At 38.1% G+C, this 15,040-nt stretch overlaps 1 protein-coding gene across 2 annotated transcripts in view; it reads left to right on the top strand.

Annotated features, from left to right (window-relative positions):
• The first annotated feature begins 229 nt into the window (after positions 1–229).
• SPAG16 (sperm associated antigen 16) overlaps positions 230–15,040 on the top strand; it is a 361,537-nt gene continuing 346,726 nt past the window's right edge. The window contains exons 1-5 of one of the 2 annotated variants that reach the window (XM_053982332.1): positions 230–767; positions 3,545–3,591; positions 4,028–4,126; positions 8,643–8,770; positions 12,935–13,072. In XM_053982332.1, the coding sequence (XP_053838307.1) occupies positions 722–767; positions 3,545–3,591; positions 4,028–4,126; positions 8,643–8,770; positions 12,935–13,072 (458 nt within the window). In that variant the 5' untranslated portion in view covers positions 230–721. The remainder of the gene's footprint in view (positions 768–3,544; positions 3,592–4,027; positions 4,127–8,642; positions 8,771–12,934; positions 13,073–15,040) is intronic. The other variant, XM_053982331.1, reaches the window with a different exon arrangement.

The following is a 15,040-nucleotide window of genomic DNA, read 5'->3' as shown; positions in this document are numbered from 1 at the left end:
CTTTTTCCCCCCTCCAGATACTTTGGGCACTTATTGCCATTACTTTACATTAATTCAAGCACTGATTCTGAGTTCCTGTGGCATGTAAAGCCCCTTAACTCAATGGAAATTCAGTACTGGTACCTCTAAGTTTACCTTAAAATAAGAAAAAGCAACAGAAATTTTTCTGTCGAATCCTGCAACTTTATTTCAAACCTCTAGGAGCCGTGATGTGTGATCTCCACAAATATATGCTGCTCTCCCAAACTTTTTTCCTGGGAAAGCTCCTGCTTTTAAACCTGAATATAGAATCACAGGAGAGTTTGGGTTCTGAAAGGACTTAAGCAATCGGTCCCACAGGACTTAGCTCAGCTTCCAGCGACAAAAATGTTCCATCTGCAGAAGATATTAGTCCTCCCTTATGAGTTTGAAGCGGTTTACCCCCTCATTTTCTGCTGTTTTTCCCTCCACTCGAGCAAGGGCGGTGTGCGTTCGGCGGAGGGGCCGCAGGTGCCCGCCCTGAGGGGACGCCCTCAGGAGACTCCTCGCCTTTACACCCCGCTCCTCACAAGCGCCGCTCCCAAACGCGCGGGGAGCTTCGCCTGGAGTTACAAGCGCTGAATTACACTAAACTGAATTGAATTAAAGTAAATTCATTTAAATTCAATTAAACCCGGGTCTCTTCCCGCCGCGGCGCGGGCGCCTCTCCTCGCGAGAGGTCGCCCCCGGCAACGCCGCGGCCATGGCGGAGGAGGCGGCGGTCTCTGAGGCGGCCTTCACCCTGCAGAGTATCCTTCTTCCTCCCCAGCCTTTCCCCCCTCCATCCTCGTCCTCCTACTCCGCTGGGGGTGCCGGTTCCCCGCCTCAGGGGTCCGTCTCCTCAGCGCTCCTCCCGCCTCCGCCGGCCCGGCCCCCGCACCTGCTGGAGGGGGGGGGGAGGTCGAGTGGGGCGAGGGCAGCGTTGAGGGTACGGGGGAAAAGTCAAAAATCCCCCGACTTGTTGGTTCTTTTTGTGGGTTGTTGTTCCCGGAGACTGAAAAGCGGCTAAAGCCTGTCCAGAGAAGGGCAGCGGAGCTGGGGAAGGGGCTGGAGCTCCAGGAGCAGCTCAGGGAGCTGGGAAGGGGCTCAGCCTGGAGAAAAGGAGGCTCAGGGGGGACCTTGTGGCTCTGCACAGCTCCTGACAGGAGGGGACAGCCGGGGGGTCGGGATCTGCTCCAGGGAACAGGGACAGGAGGAGAGGGAACGGCCTCAGTCCGTGCCAGGGGATGTTTAGGTACCACGAAAAAATTCTTCCTTCAGCGGGTGGCCAGGCATTGGAACGGGCTGCCCAGGGAAGCGGTGGCCACAGCATCCGTGGAAGTGTTAAACAGCCCTGTGTGGATACGGCACTTGAGGACATGGTTTAGCGGTGAACGTGGACGTGGTGCTACGTTAACAGTTTGGTCTTCAGAGGTCTTTTTCGACTCAAGCAATTCTATCAGTACGTGGGGTTTTGGCCCTGCAGAGGCAGTGGGGTCTTGCTCTCTGTAAGGTGGTGCTTGCTTTCCTGGCTGAAGGTTCCTGAATGCCCCTTGGAAAAGTGGGGGAACTGAATCCTGCAGTGCTGGTGGGGCAGCCTGAACAGGAATGAAAATCCCGGCATGAAAAGCTCTTGGCACCTCTCCTGTGTTAGCTATTGAGCACTAAATGTAAAATACCTATGGAGGAGGGACAGGGTTTGTTACTGAGACTCCCAGTCCCAATGTGCTGCTGGAAAAGGTGCTCCTTTAATTTCCCACTGCAGAATAACTGCTGGGATATTCATGGTTTTTGGTTTGCACTGAGTAATACTGAGTATGAGGGTTGTGATACATAACCTAGACATATCTTTGCTGTGGCTTTTAGAGCAAAAAACTCCACCCAATTCTTTCCACATTATAGTTGTAGCAAATTATGTTGGAAGTTTATGACTTTTAAATGTGTAATTTTTTGGTCACATGAGCCAAATTCTGCTTTTGTCACTAGGCCAGATGAGCTGCACCTGTTCTCTTTTCTAGCTGTGAGCTGCAAATCAAGAAGCTCTAAACCTTTTAGAGGCTAAACAATCATACTTTGGACCCTACCATACCTTAGTTTTTCCTGCCTTTCTAGAATTAAGCTGTATATAAAGCCAATTTTAAAAAGTGGAAGAGGGTCCTTTTGCAGCTTGTGCCTCAATTTCTACCTTAGTGAATCTGCACAGCTGTTTTCAGTGTGGTGTGCTTAAAAAAGCACTGCCTCAGCAGATTTAACACTGTGGAGAAATACAGTAGATTTTAAAATTAATTTCTCTGTTTTGTAGTGCACCTAGCTATGATTTTTGGAAGGGGAAAAAAAATATGAGGAGAACCCCAGGAGTTTTAAGTAATATTTTAGTGTGGGCAAATTGTTTGCAATGACACATTAGTTTAGACCATGGTGGATCACAAGGACAGTCAGGTCAATAGAAAATTGAGGAAAAAAAATCCCCAGTTTTTGAAAGTTTATTACTTATCAGGGGTTATGGTGTTCAGCTGTTAACCTTCCAGATGGATACAATTTATCTGAGTTTTCCTGGTGCTCTGATGCTGCGGTCTTGAATGCAGATGATACCTTTACCTATGTTTTGTGCTTTTGCGTATATACTGTATTGTGAAAACTGGCAAAAGGCCTGCTTTTAGGAGAATAATTCAGATTTGGGTGACATGGTGCAAAGCTGGAAAATCATGTTGGCTTTTTTTTTGTTTGTTTTCTCTGTTTGAAGTACTGAATTGCCAGCATTTCTTTTCTTTGGAAGTTAATTCCTGGTTTATTTACATGGGTCACTTGTAGGCTAACTGATTTCCTAGGGAAGCTGTCAACAGCATCTGCTAAAAACATTTCATTATTCTTTCATGGGCTGTGAGGCTAGTGGATGAAAAGATGTTTATTTGGCTTTTATTTCTGACTATTTGTAGTTATGTTTAATTAAAAGTTTGACTCGAAAGTGTTTCAAGAAACTGTAGATAATTTCCAAATGAATTTTTGAGTTTTGAAAGTTCCTCATCTTTTTATTGTAACTGTCTTGTGCTTATTAAAGCATTTGCGTCAGCTCTTTTAAGTGGCCCTGTGGTGTTCAGGGTTTGACCTCAGGTGTTGCTGTTTGAACTCACACATCTGAATTTGCTGCAAATGGTCTTTTCTGAGAGCATGAAGCTAGTTCTGCTCAGAAGGCTGTGGAAATTCTAGTGCAACAAAGTCCCTTCTCAAAAATTTTGATTGGCTGAGAGCACAATTGAGCTGCTTTTTTATTTTGGAATAGTGCTTGGCTTCTGAGATCTAATGAGTCAATTTGTAATGGTGTTCAAACATGCTGTAAAAAGTTAAACCTAAATTCTCTCTCTGTGCACGGAACTGGGCTTGCTCACCTTGAGGCTGAAGGAAACCTTGGAAGTTGAAAGTCTTGTGTTCAGAAGAACAAGGGTGTGGGTTATGATAGCAGATTTATAGATGGTTATTTTATGATATTTTTTTCTAAGTTGGAGCTCCTCACACACACCAGCTGTTCTAGACTTAACTAAACCTGCAGGCATTACCATAACAGATGACTCCAAAGATGATTATCAGTATGAAGAGGTAACTTACTAGATTGATACTCTTCTGATATATTTTGGTAGAGTGTTCATATTTCATTCTTTTTATTTCATCAATCATATAGACATCCTGGGGGAAATGACACAAATCTCCTTTTATGAAGTGATGAAAGAGGGCATATCTATTTTTCAAGAGAAGATTCAGTGTTAGTTGAATTGTTGTATATTACCTTTATTTGAACAATAAATACTTTTTTAAAGCTATAAGAATTTCTATTTAGATAAAACATCTCTTTAGATATTTCAGCTTATTTATAAAAAATATTTCAGGAATAGGATTTTTATTTACATATTGCAAAATGGTATTTTAACGAGGAGGGGATTGCTTTCAGCAGTTGTAATGGCAGTGGGAACAGTTTTATTGTGAAAGAAAGATGTATAAAATGTGTTGATTCTAAACTTTATGTAATTTCATTTAGGTTTCAGCAGATGATGATTTCAGTCTTCATGAAGATGATGAGGATCTGTCCAAAGCTTTGCAGGTTACTCAAGACCGGGCTAAAGATGCCCAAATGATAGTAAGAGCTTCCTAAACAATCTAAGAGTCTTTAATTCAGTTGATATTAGTGGCTTGAAATTTACACAATAGTTTATAGAAATTATGAAATATTTACGCGGGAAAGATTGTCTCTTATTTTCTTACAAGCTTATAGGAGTAAACATATGCCATAGTGGAAAAGACAGCTTATATTTCCTGGGTTTCATCTTCCTTTAATTTGTGTTCATTTTGTGTTCTGTAAACAAGCTGACATTTCAAATACATGTAGCCAAATCTTTAGCTAGATTATTTAAAATATTTTAATATTATTGTAATGCATCAGTTTGTTCTTTATCTGAGCAGGTTAAATGAGAATGTGATCCCTGGCACAGGAAAGAAACTGCATCTGCTTAACACTCACAAAAGGTTGCACTTGAATACTTTGCTAGAAGAGATTGTTCATATATTGAAAATACAGAATGGGCTGTTACACTGTGTTGAATCAAAATATTAATGAAATTATCAAATGTTCCACACCATTAGTGTGGAATTGACATTCCTTACATTTACAGTTTGATTTCAAAGCAGTTGTGTAATAGTTCAGAGTTACACAATGGGATTGTTGTATTGCATTTTTCAAAACAGGACTTAACTGAATTTACTTGCTTTTAACAATCTAATGGAAAAGTAAAGTGGTTTTCCCTGCTGTGTTTCCAATATCCCCTCTATCTTGTAGCTTCATCGGAAGGGTACAGTCATAGTCTTTGTTTTGCAAAAGTAAATGATTAATAGTGAAAAGATGAAATTAAGTGAATGATACTTAAACACAAAATGGAGGGAAAATGTGTGTTTTCTTTTGCACTTGTGCTTACCAACGGATCAGTTTTGTATTTAGATCAAATTCTGTGTGGAAACTGGCACTAAGAGAGTTTTCTGTGTATTAAAACTGAACATGCCTGAAAATTAAGAGAAAGATTGCAGAAGTGTTTTAGATGGCTTAATGCTAAGGAAGCAGTGGAAATTCTTCATGTTCCTTAGAGATAGCTGAGGTTATGATTGTTTTACTGTGTGAGTTGATGTTAACATAGGAAGTGAAAAAATAGAGAATATTTTTAACCTATTGATCTTTTGACAGTGCTGTATTTAAATAATCTTTTACCTCTTCATTGATTTGTTGAACTTGGAGTGGTAGGAACAGTATGCTAATGTCTATCCCAGTTACTCAAACTGAACAAACTGTTACTTTTCCTTAAAACCAGCAGAAAATTTGTGCTTAAACTGAAATTCTCTTTGATTTTAAGGTTATGCTAAGAGTTGTCTGCCTTCTTCTTGCTTGATTTTTTATTTGGAGGCTTCATTTTTTTCCATAATTTTGAAACTGAAGTGATGTTTTCAGCCTTTGGACAGAAAGACATGAGTAGAGAAATGTTCTAATACACTTGCTAGTTCCCTGACAGCTTTCATAATGATTTACTGTACATTTTGTGAGGCTCACTGACTTGATGGTTTGATATTAATTCCCTGGAAAAGCCAAGTGCTTCTGGTGACCCAAGTTAGAAGCACTGTTTCCTGTGAATTAATATTAAATCAACATCCCAGCTCTGAAGTAGGAAGCAAAGTAGAAGGCTGTCTTCTTCACATGATAAATAACTGGCCTATTTTTTTTAATAACTTGTAATCTTGGCTGAAATTAATTATGTAATAACCTGGATGATAGTTTTAAGTGATTGTGTGTGTGTATTTGCTGCTCAACTTGTTTTTTACTTGTCCACGTAATCCCATATTAAAGTGCAATGCTAGGTGCACAGATCAGTGATCATCCAAAAATATTAAAAATTTGATATTTTGCAATTGCAGATACTAAAATTATCCATAGTTTCTAAGTTGACTAACATCATTTGTCCTTAAACACATCTCTACATATTTTTTTCTTTTTTTTGAGACATTTTTAAATAATAGAAGTTATTTTTCAACACAAGCAAAAAATCTTCTGCATATAGAAGAAAATATCCGGCTGATAGGGACTGTAGGAAAAGGATGCAAAACTTCTGGAAAGCCACACAGAGATGAAAAGTGGCTGAAAATCTTTCTTCAGTAGTTACAGCTGTTAGAATTTAATTCCAAGTTTTATGTGCTTTTAATATCTACAGTGATAATGAGAAGTAACACTGGCATTTATTAATGTTGCAATTTATGTCTGCTTGATTTTCAGTTTGTTTGAACATGTTAAAATGTTTAAATTCCCTTTTTATATTCTTCTTAAATTTAGTAAGTTTTTGGAGAACATCTTATCTTGTTCTTCAGAGAAATTGTACATTTATTTGGTGTTCATATTTCTTCAGTGGACAGGAATTCTTAGAAGTGCTGTGAAAGTTCCCAAAGTTAAGCTCTTAGAAATTAAGTTATTTTACTGACCATATTTACAATCTTTGCACCCACAATTTTTTGACTATTTTAATTATCACAAAGAACTACTTAACAAAGCAAATATTTAATTTATTTTGACTCCATGATCAGACTCTTTTAATAAGATGGTTTTGTCCATACAACTGCTATAGGATGTCTGTTTGCATCACGTTAATTGATTGTATTGTCCTCATTTCCAAACAAGCAAATATATACAACAAAATGTTGTTATGCTCTTCTGTGGGTAGTCAGCCAATAGATTACCATGAAACTGAAGCAAGTGGTTGGCCTAATATCACTCCCAAAGTCTGGGAAAGAGCTGGGAATCCAGTTCTGGTTTCCTGAGGCCCCGTTGTGATTCCGTGCCTGTTAGACTGAATTCATTTCTCCCTGTATTGTTCCCTGCTCGAGCTTTGGCTCCTGAAATGGTGCTCAGTGCTGGGATCTCGCTAATAAATTCTCTTCTGCACGGATGAAATGAATTCCTATCAAATTTCCATTTATTAAGGGAATCAAGCTGTGTCACTTCTTCCGAAGCCTGGCTTTATAGATGTGTTTGGAAAACTACAAGCAACAATATTAGATATTTGCCTCACTTGGAGTAAAGAAAGAAGCAAGCCAAGGGATGCAGCTGCATGTCTGCCCATGTACTCTTTGGTTCTTTTGTTACCACAATTAGAAAATAGATCTGCCTGATGTACTGGAGCTCTAGTGATGAAAATATGCTAAATATTACATTGCACTTGGCATATTGTATTAGTCATAAGGCAGTGTTACATGGCCTTCATCAGACATGTACAATCTTTTCTGGTTATATTAGGTAGGTTGGTTGGATTGAAGACAACATTTTCTGCGTTATACAAAATGGCCAGGAGATTTTTCCAATGTTTTTATTTTATCAAGAGAAGTGCCTTTATCTCCAGGTAACTTATGCACTCACAGTGAGGAAGCTGCCACTAAGGGCATGAATAAGCCATAAATGAATGGAGTTATCAGAAATCCCTGGCCTTACAGATTCTTTTATAAATGGTGGAGGAAATGATTTGCAGTCATGGCCTTTAGCATCTCTTGATAAATCTCTCAGTGGGGTTTTCTCAGTTTTGTGGTATTTTTTATAATCTCTCACCAAGATGCATGTGCACTGCAGTAGCATTGCCAAGCAGGTCCATTTTGGCACTGTGACCACATGGAGTTCCCAAAAGTCAAGACCCTCATATTTAGGAATGTCAAGTCACTGCAATCCATTTGATATCTGAGTGAAATAAGGCCACCTCTTTGGCTCTCATCTCATTGTCTTTAAATGCTTTTTGTAGGGGGAGTAGTCTCAGTGTGGGTGGTATTTTCCTTATTTTCCATACCTCCTTACATGTTGAATTCTCTCTGGGAGAGAAACACTAAGCTGTGTGCTGAGTGGGCTGAGTGGGGTTGGGTGAAGGGAAGAGATTTGCATTGCATCAGAGAGCTGTGAAAGGTTCTTTTTCAATATTTTTCTCTGTAGTAGGACCGCTCTGTTCTGTGCTGATTCTGCTTTTGGCAGTGTGCTTGCCCCACGAGCTGTGCCTCTCTGCAGAGCTGTCTGTCTGGGTGGCACTGGGGGAGCTGCACATGAAGCCCTGGTGCACCATCTGCCTTCTGCTAGCACTTGTAGCAGTGCTGTCTGGCAGCTTCTTCAGTGCATGTTGAGAGGAAAGGGACACTTGATCTTTGTGAGAATTATTCCTAAGGGATCAGGGGATGGGGAGGAGGCTCTGTCTGTCCCTCCATTGCATGCACTATTACAAAAAGCATACAAGCCATTCTTCTGGTACCTTGGACAGCTACATTGTTCATTGGATAAGGACTGATTTTTACTCTGGTCAGTGACAAAAGATCATCCATCAGTTTTAATACTTTCAAGGCTCTGCCACATGATGTCAGGTTTGGAATACCTGCTTAAATAAGGGTGGGGGAGGGGGGTTGAGTTACTTCTTTATAACCTTTCACAAACCTTGCCATTTGAAGGTTCACTGATTACAATTTTATTCTGTAAAGACAAGGGAAACATTCAGTTGTACTCCAGTAAATCTGTGACTTTAGATGACTTCAGAAATAGAAAGTATGATCATGACAGTTCTCTTTTAAGTTTAACAGTTCTCAAAATTTAATTTCAGGATTTTCTGTCAGTTATGACTACTGAGAAATCGGCACCAGACATACCTGAAGCGATGGATGACTTCTTCTCCAATTTCTTGGTCAGATTGGGAATGTCTAGAACCCTTGACTGCTTCCAGACTGAATGGTAAAATAATTAAAGTGACCATGTTACTTTGGGAATTAGATGGTCAGGATTCAAATATTTTTGGTATTTCAGGATATTTTTTCAGAAAACTCTCCTGAGTACAAGTCATTCTGAAATATGTAGTGTTTTAACAAACAGATGTATTCCTGGTGAGAATGAAGAACCCTGGTTTAAGTAGAATAATCATAATATTTATTAATTGGTAATTTTTGGTACAGCAGTTAACAAATATGAATGTTTTTTATTTTTTAAGGTTTAGTTTATACAGTAATCAGAAGAATAATAAACTCTTGAGCTGTTGCTATTTTCTTTTTCCAAGCTTTTGTAGATTGCAGGGATTTTGTCCATACTTTATGCAGAAGTTTAAAGGTGTGACTTTGTTTAAATACACCATTCTCTTCATACATCCTACAGGATGTATACTGTTTTTACTGTTGATTAAAAATGACCTGTTAGCCATGCTGCAAAGCTTTGGAGGAGCTGAACAACTTTGGAGCAAAAGATGACACTTGTCATGAAGTTCTGTTGAAATACATCAAGTTACAGACCTGCTTTGAACCAGCAGGTTATGTTGGAGAAATCCTGGAAAGTGGAAACACCTCTCTTTGATTAACCTTGTTCTCAGTTTCAAACATGAGAAGTTTGGAGGGTTTTTTTTAGTAAAGTCTCTTGAAATTGTGTAATCTGAAAACTAGAAAAAGTTAGAAACATTTTATTTTTACATACAAAAGCATTGAAGCTTTTAAATTGTCTTGGGTATATTCTCAGGTGTGGAATCTGTGCTCTGGAATTTGCAAGGCTCTGGTCTTACTCATCAATCAGGCATTGCCTTTGCAATTAATAATGATCTGCTTTTTAATAGCCTAACGATGGACTTAAATGATTCCTTGGAGAAGGAGCATCATACTTCTGTATTCTTTCTCAGCAAAAAAACTGATATGAGTAGCTGATATTAAGTTTGAAGTCTAATAGTTTTTATGTTAAAAGATAATTAATACTAGACAGATATAAATAGTGACCTTTTTATGAATCTTACAGCTTTCTTTGAAGCACTTAGAGTCTGAATTTATATCAGTGGCAAAATTCAAATTGCTTTTTAACAGAAAGTGCAGGATTTAACAGGCTCTATCTTGTAATTTCTTAGCTGTACATATATTTTTTCTCTATAAGTAATATTTTTAATTTCAATAGCTTTACAAATGAGCTCAGCATGTCAGTATCTAATCTTCCTGTATAGAGACTTTCTGCATTAATACCTTATTTCAAAATGTTTCATGTTGGTTTGAAATGGATAATTTACAATATAAATGAAAGTGAGAGCAGATTAGTGTACTCGGGTTCCTCATTATGTATTGGGACGACACTCTTGCTCTCATGCTGTGGTGATCAAGTACTAATGGAATTTAAAATGAGAAATTAATTAACGTAGGGAAAATTTATCAAAAGGCTGGCTTTGAAATTATTGTCTGTCTGAGATCTAAAGGTCACTGAAATTGGACCAAATTGTCTGTGTTTATTCTGGAGTTTGGGAAAACACTGTTACTCTAACCAGCTGTATAAAATGCTGTGATTTGATTATGGTTTATTTTATGGCAAAACACTTATTTTTCAATGAAGTAATGAATAATTTTGTAACAGTTGTAGTGATTTTTATCTTTAATTAGGTAGGCTGTTTTGCACATAAACCTTTTGTTGCCATTATACTTTACGGAACTTTACAGTTAAATTCTTTTTGAATATCTAATTTTCCATTAAATTTTCCATTCATTTGTTATACAAAACTTGATAGAACTTTTCTTGTTTATTGAAGATACTGGATGGACAGATTTTAAGTATGAAGTGCAGAGGCTGATCAGTTATGAATTCCTGCATCTGCCAGTCTCTCCCCCCTAATGCCCAGAGCCCAGGTCATCCTGAGCTATCAGTTTATTGCAGAGCCTCTGTGCAACTTGATTCCTTTGAAATCCAGTTTCTAGGAGTTATAATGTAAAGTATATAGTAATAATGTTTTATTTTCAGTCAGTCTGCACTGAACTTTGATGACAAAATCATAGTTAACCATCTGTTCATCAGGTTTCTAGATTCTTGGTTATTTTTTAATAGTGATTTAAGAATTATAACTCAGTAGTTCTGAAAAGCTTAGTAAAATACCTGTGTGTGCATGGAGCTAATTGAATTTCCATGTGCAATGAAAGAAGTGAGAAGAGCAGCTGCTTGGCAGTCGGCTCAGTATGGAGGAGGTCTGTGAGATTTACAGGACCAGGCTGATGAAAGATAATGAGATTTCTCAGTGCTATTTCTTGTGTGGTTTTCCATTTCTGCTACATGCACAAAAACATTCAGTACTGTTCTTACACAAGGGTGGAGTGAATGTATTGGTATTAATTGTGTTTCATGAAAATTGTATTTCAGAATTTTTAGCTCTGCTGGAGTTAAGGTTCATCAGTTATCCATGTTTGATGAGTCTTCATGCAGACACTTGGTAGTTTTCATGAAGTGTGGTTAAGGCATTCAGTGGAGAAATACTTCCAGCAAGTGAAGGAGTACCTAGAGTTGTGAATTTCTACCATGAGGCTGCCCTTATTTGCAGCAATATTTCTGATAGGAATTGTACCTGTGCATCTGTAACTGTTTGGAGGAAAGAAAAAAAACCCCAAACTTCTTTCTTAGTGTTAAAGCCTGTTCCTACAGTAATTTACTAAAGAAAATGAAGTGATGATAGAATGAATTTTACTGTGGACATATTCAGATGATATTTTCAAAAACCTTTCATCTACTGGTGGTGAATGTGACAGCTTAATTCAGAGGGATGAGCATTCCAAGGAACATCCTCAGAATGCAAATACGTAGCTGACTGTAGGAAGTCATTTGGACAGAGATACTAACATTCACCTTAAGTTTTTTGGAGGATGTTAAGTAAAGGTTGCTTTTTTTAAGAAATGCTTTTGGTTTCAGCAGCATGATTATTGATGAATGATATTGGTGATTACTGTCTTTGTATTTCAGATCTGCTGCTTATTTCCAGGTGTAGGAGATAGTGTTTGGTATGATTTTTATTTCGATTTACTTCTGTTCTTTTCATATTTCCTTATTACTTGGAAACTAAAAAATGCACAGATTCAATATATTTTTCACCTGAAAAGGCCAATAATGTTCATGTTGCTCCTTTTAGTGAGCTCCCACCCAGAACATCTTCCCAGCAGGCAAGGTGCTTGTGGGGTTGTGGTGTTTATCTGATTTAAGTTAGTTACAACTCCATGCAGCCTCTGGTGAGCTGATGTCATGGCTGAGGTCTCACTCTTCTGTCTGTACTGTATTCTTAGGTTTTACTGACATATCACCAAAAGATGGATAGTCCTAAAATAAGATACTGAATGAGTAGATGCTATTGCTGGAGCTGTAGAAATTCCTGGGGTGCCACCCAGCTTTCCAGGCTGCTTCAGATTGTTTCCCTTCTTAAAATCCAAGTCAGTCTGTGCAAGTATTCAACTAAAGCAACCTTCAGCCTTCTACATCATGGAATCAAGTGTTCTCAGGGGCTGGTAAAATAGGTAAATATTGGTAAATATAATTAAATAAGGAGAGAGAATATAAACAGGAAGGAAAGAAGACATTTCCCTAGATGAGCTCTGTGTTCCATGTTGAAGATGGCTCAGAATCATTCATCCTTATTATCTGCAGCTTGAGCCCTCAAAAAAAAAAAAACCCAACAAAAAAAAAACCAACAACAAAAAAAACCCAAAACCACAAAAAACCCCCCAAAACACCCAGAAACAACAAACCTTGATGTATTTGAGCATGTGAGATAAAAAGGACTGTGAGTATATATAAATGCTATTTGAACAAGAATATTTGTTTCTGCCTTTATTTAAGCTATTTAGGAGAAAGGAATAAAAGAATGTGAAGTACTGTGTTATGTGTCCTGACTGTTATGTACAATACACATTTTAGAATGAAAAGCAGTAGAATTTAACAGTGTGGTGGGGTAGTGAATTCACTGCTGTGAATTCTTAATGATCATAGAAGGTAAATGCTTTAAGATGGTAAATATTGCTGTGATTGTAGTTTAGGTAAATGGTAGCACGAGAAGGAAAACATGAGTGAAGTGAGGAAATGGAAGCATGCAATAAAATAAGTAAAATAAATCTGTTTCTTTTCTACCAGGTACGAGCTGGTAGAGAGAGGTGTGGTCGCAGTTGATGATGTTGGGCTGGTTCCAGACGTGTACGTTCGCAACCAGCAACTCGAGATTGAGAATCTGAACTTGAAGAAAGATCTGGAAAGCTACAAACACTCTGTCAAGTATGTTATTTGATTTTATTGAAACTTTTATATATGGTAGTGGTTGGCCAGATAAAGTAAACCCAAGTACTTAGTGAAAAATAGTAAGTTCCTGTTTGTTATGCTGGCTACACAGACTTTTCCTTCTAGGTGACATTTATAATTAAAGTTCAAGTTTTTCTGAGTTCTGTTAGAATTGTAAATCTTTATTTCTGTTATTTGTATTTACTAGGCCAAAAATAATTTTCAGTATCCAGTAATCATAACAAATTACTACAGAGAATCATGAGAGCCTAATAGGTAGAACTAAAAAATAAATTGCTGTGTGCATTTTGTATTACAGTACTATAAATTACAGCTACCACAAACCTTCAGCGCAGGGAAAAAAATCACTATACATTTATTCTTAATTTTTCTAATTATAAAAAATCTATCACTCTGGGCCTAGTGGTAATGGTGTGTCAGTGTAAATTACCATCATTGATTATACTCGTGTGTACATTGTAGTGGTTTATTCTCCAAGTCTGCAATACTTCAGCCATGAGAGTTAAAATACTTAGCCTATAAAACAGGGAGATGTGGTAATGAGCTCTGTCACATGGCCTTTTCTGGGGAATGGTGTGTTTGCACATGTGTGTGTTCAGTGACAATGTACTCTGAGGCCTAATGATGCACTCACTTCAGATTTGCCAGTGTGTGGTTTCAAAACATGGAAGTGTAAAGTTTAATTCCATCTCTTTGATTTTCCTCAGGATTGCTCAAGTTGCTAATTTTCATTTAGGTTGTTCCTTTCTATGAAAAAAACCAAAACTATTCAGATGTTAAATAATCATTGCTGCTGATAATGGTAATTAAATTATTTTCTGATTGTAATGATTTATTACATTTTAAATTAATGAATTAATTAGCCACAGTCAAGTAGTTTAATAAACACTGGCAACAATCAAGTCAGATATGTGTAGTCTAAATATAATGATGCATTGGGGGACAGACCATAGAGAAAATATTTCCTTTTTTAATCTGCAGCTTCTTTGGATAATGGGTACTTAAAGATTGTGTCTCATATGAGTGGGGGAGAGTAAGAAGCAGTCATGCAGAGTAAAAGAAGGAAGGACAAAATGTGGCCCTCATGAAATTTATCCTTGACAGTAGTAAATTCAATGAGCTTCATTTCCTTTTTTCCTCACCTTTTTTCTCTCTTCCTCCCCATATTCACCCCTTCTATGTAGCAGAACATGGTGTAACAAAATAACCTGAGTGGATTATGACTGGATAAGTATTTTCCTGAATTTGTAATCATGTATTGCTACATGGTTATTTAACAGTATAAAGCTCAAACTCATTTCTCCATCTGAATGAGCTGGGTTTTTTTCCCATAAGAGTATCTTGTTACTCCATGGGGTGCCAGAAGAGTTTTTATAGCAGATGTCTGGTTAAAAGGCTGAAAGATGACATGATAATGTGCAACCAGGAGCAAGCAGGAGAGGGAAAGGAATGCTGGTATTTTGGGTTGCTACAGGCTCCCTGTTAGATAAAATCCCAACACTCAGATTCAATCCACCAGCTGAAACTGGGCCATGCTTTTTCACATTCTGGTATTTCTTGGAACCTAAAGTAGCAACACTCTGGTGGCAAACAAATGGGTCATGTCACTGGTTTGGTGTTGCTGAGAGGGCACCGAGATTCAGGGCAGTTCTGTGAGACACAGATTCTGTGTGAGCACATCTTGTTCACTGGTGTTTCCTGTTACACACTGCAGGTGTGCTGCATGTGCCTTGTGAAAACACTGCTAAAACCAGATCCCCCTTTGTCCACTTGCAGGGAGAGCTTTATGTCCACAGTCTGTCAGCTGTTACTAGAATGCAGTATGGGCAGGTGTAAAACTTGGTCTGTGCCAACAGTACTCTGTCACTACTTCACTTTTCAGCCTTTTCATTTCAAATAGCTTTCAAAGATCTCACTGATACTAATGTTAAAAGTTCAGCATTT

Source organism: Vidua macroura, chromosome 7, assembly GCF_024509145.1.
Source record: "Vidua macroura isolate BioBank_ID:100142 chromosome 7, ASM2450914v1, whole genome shotgun sequence".
Classification (NCBI taxonomy): Eukaryota; Metazoa; Chordata; class Aves; order Passeriformes; family Viduidae; genus Vidua; species Vidua macroura.
This window is presented reverse-complemented; position numbering and strand designations above follow the sequence as displayed.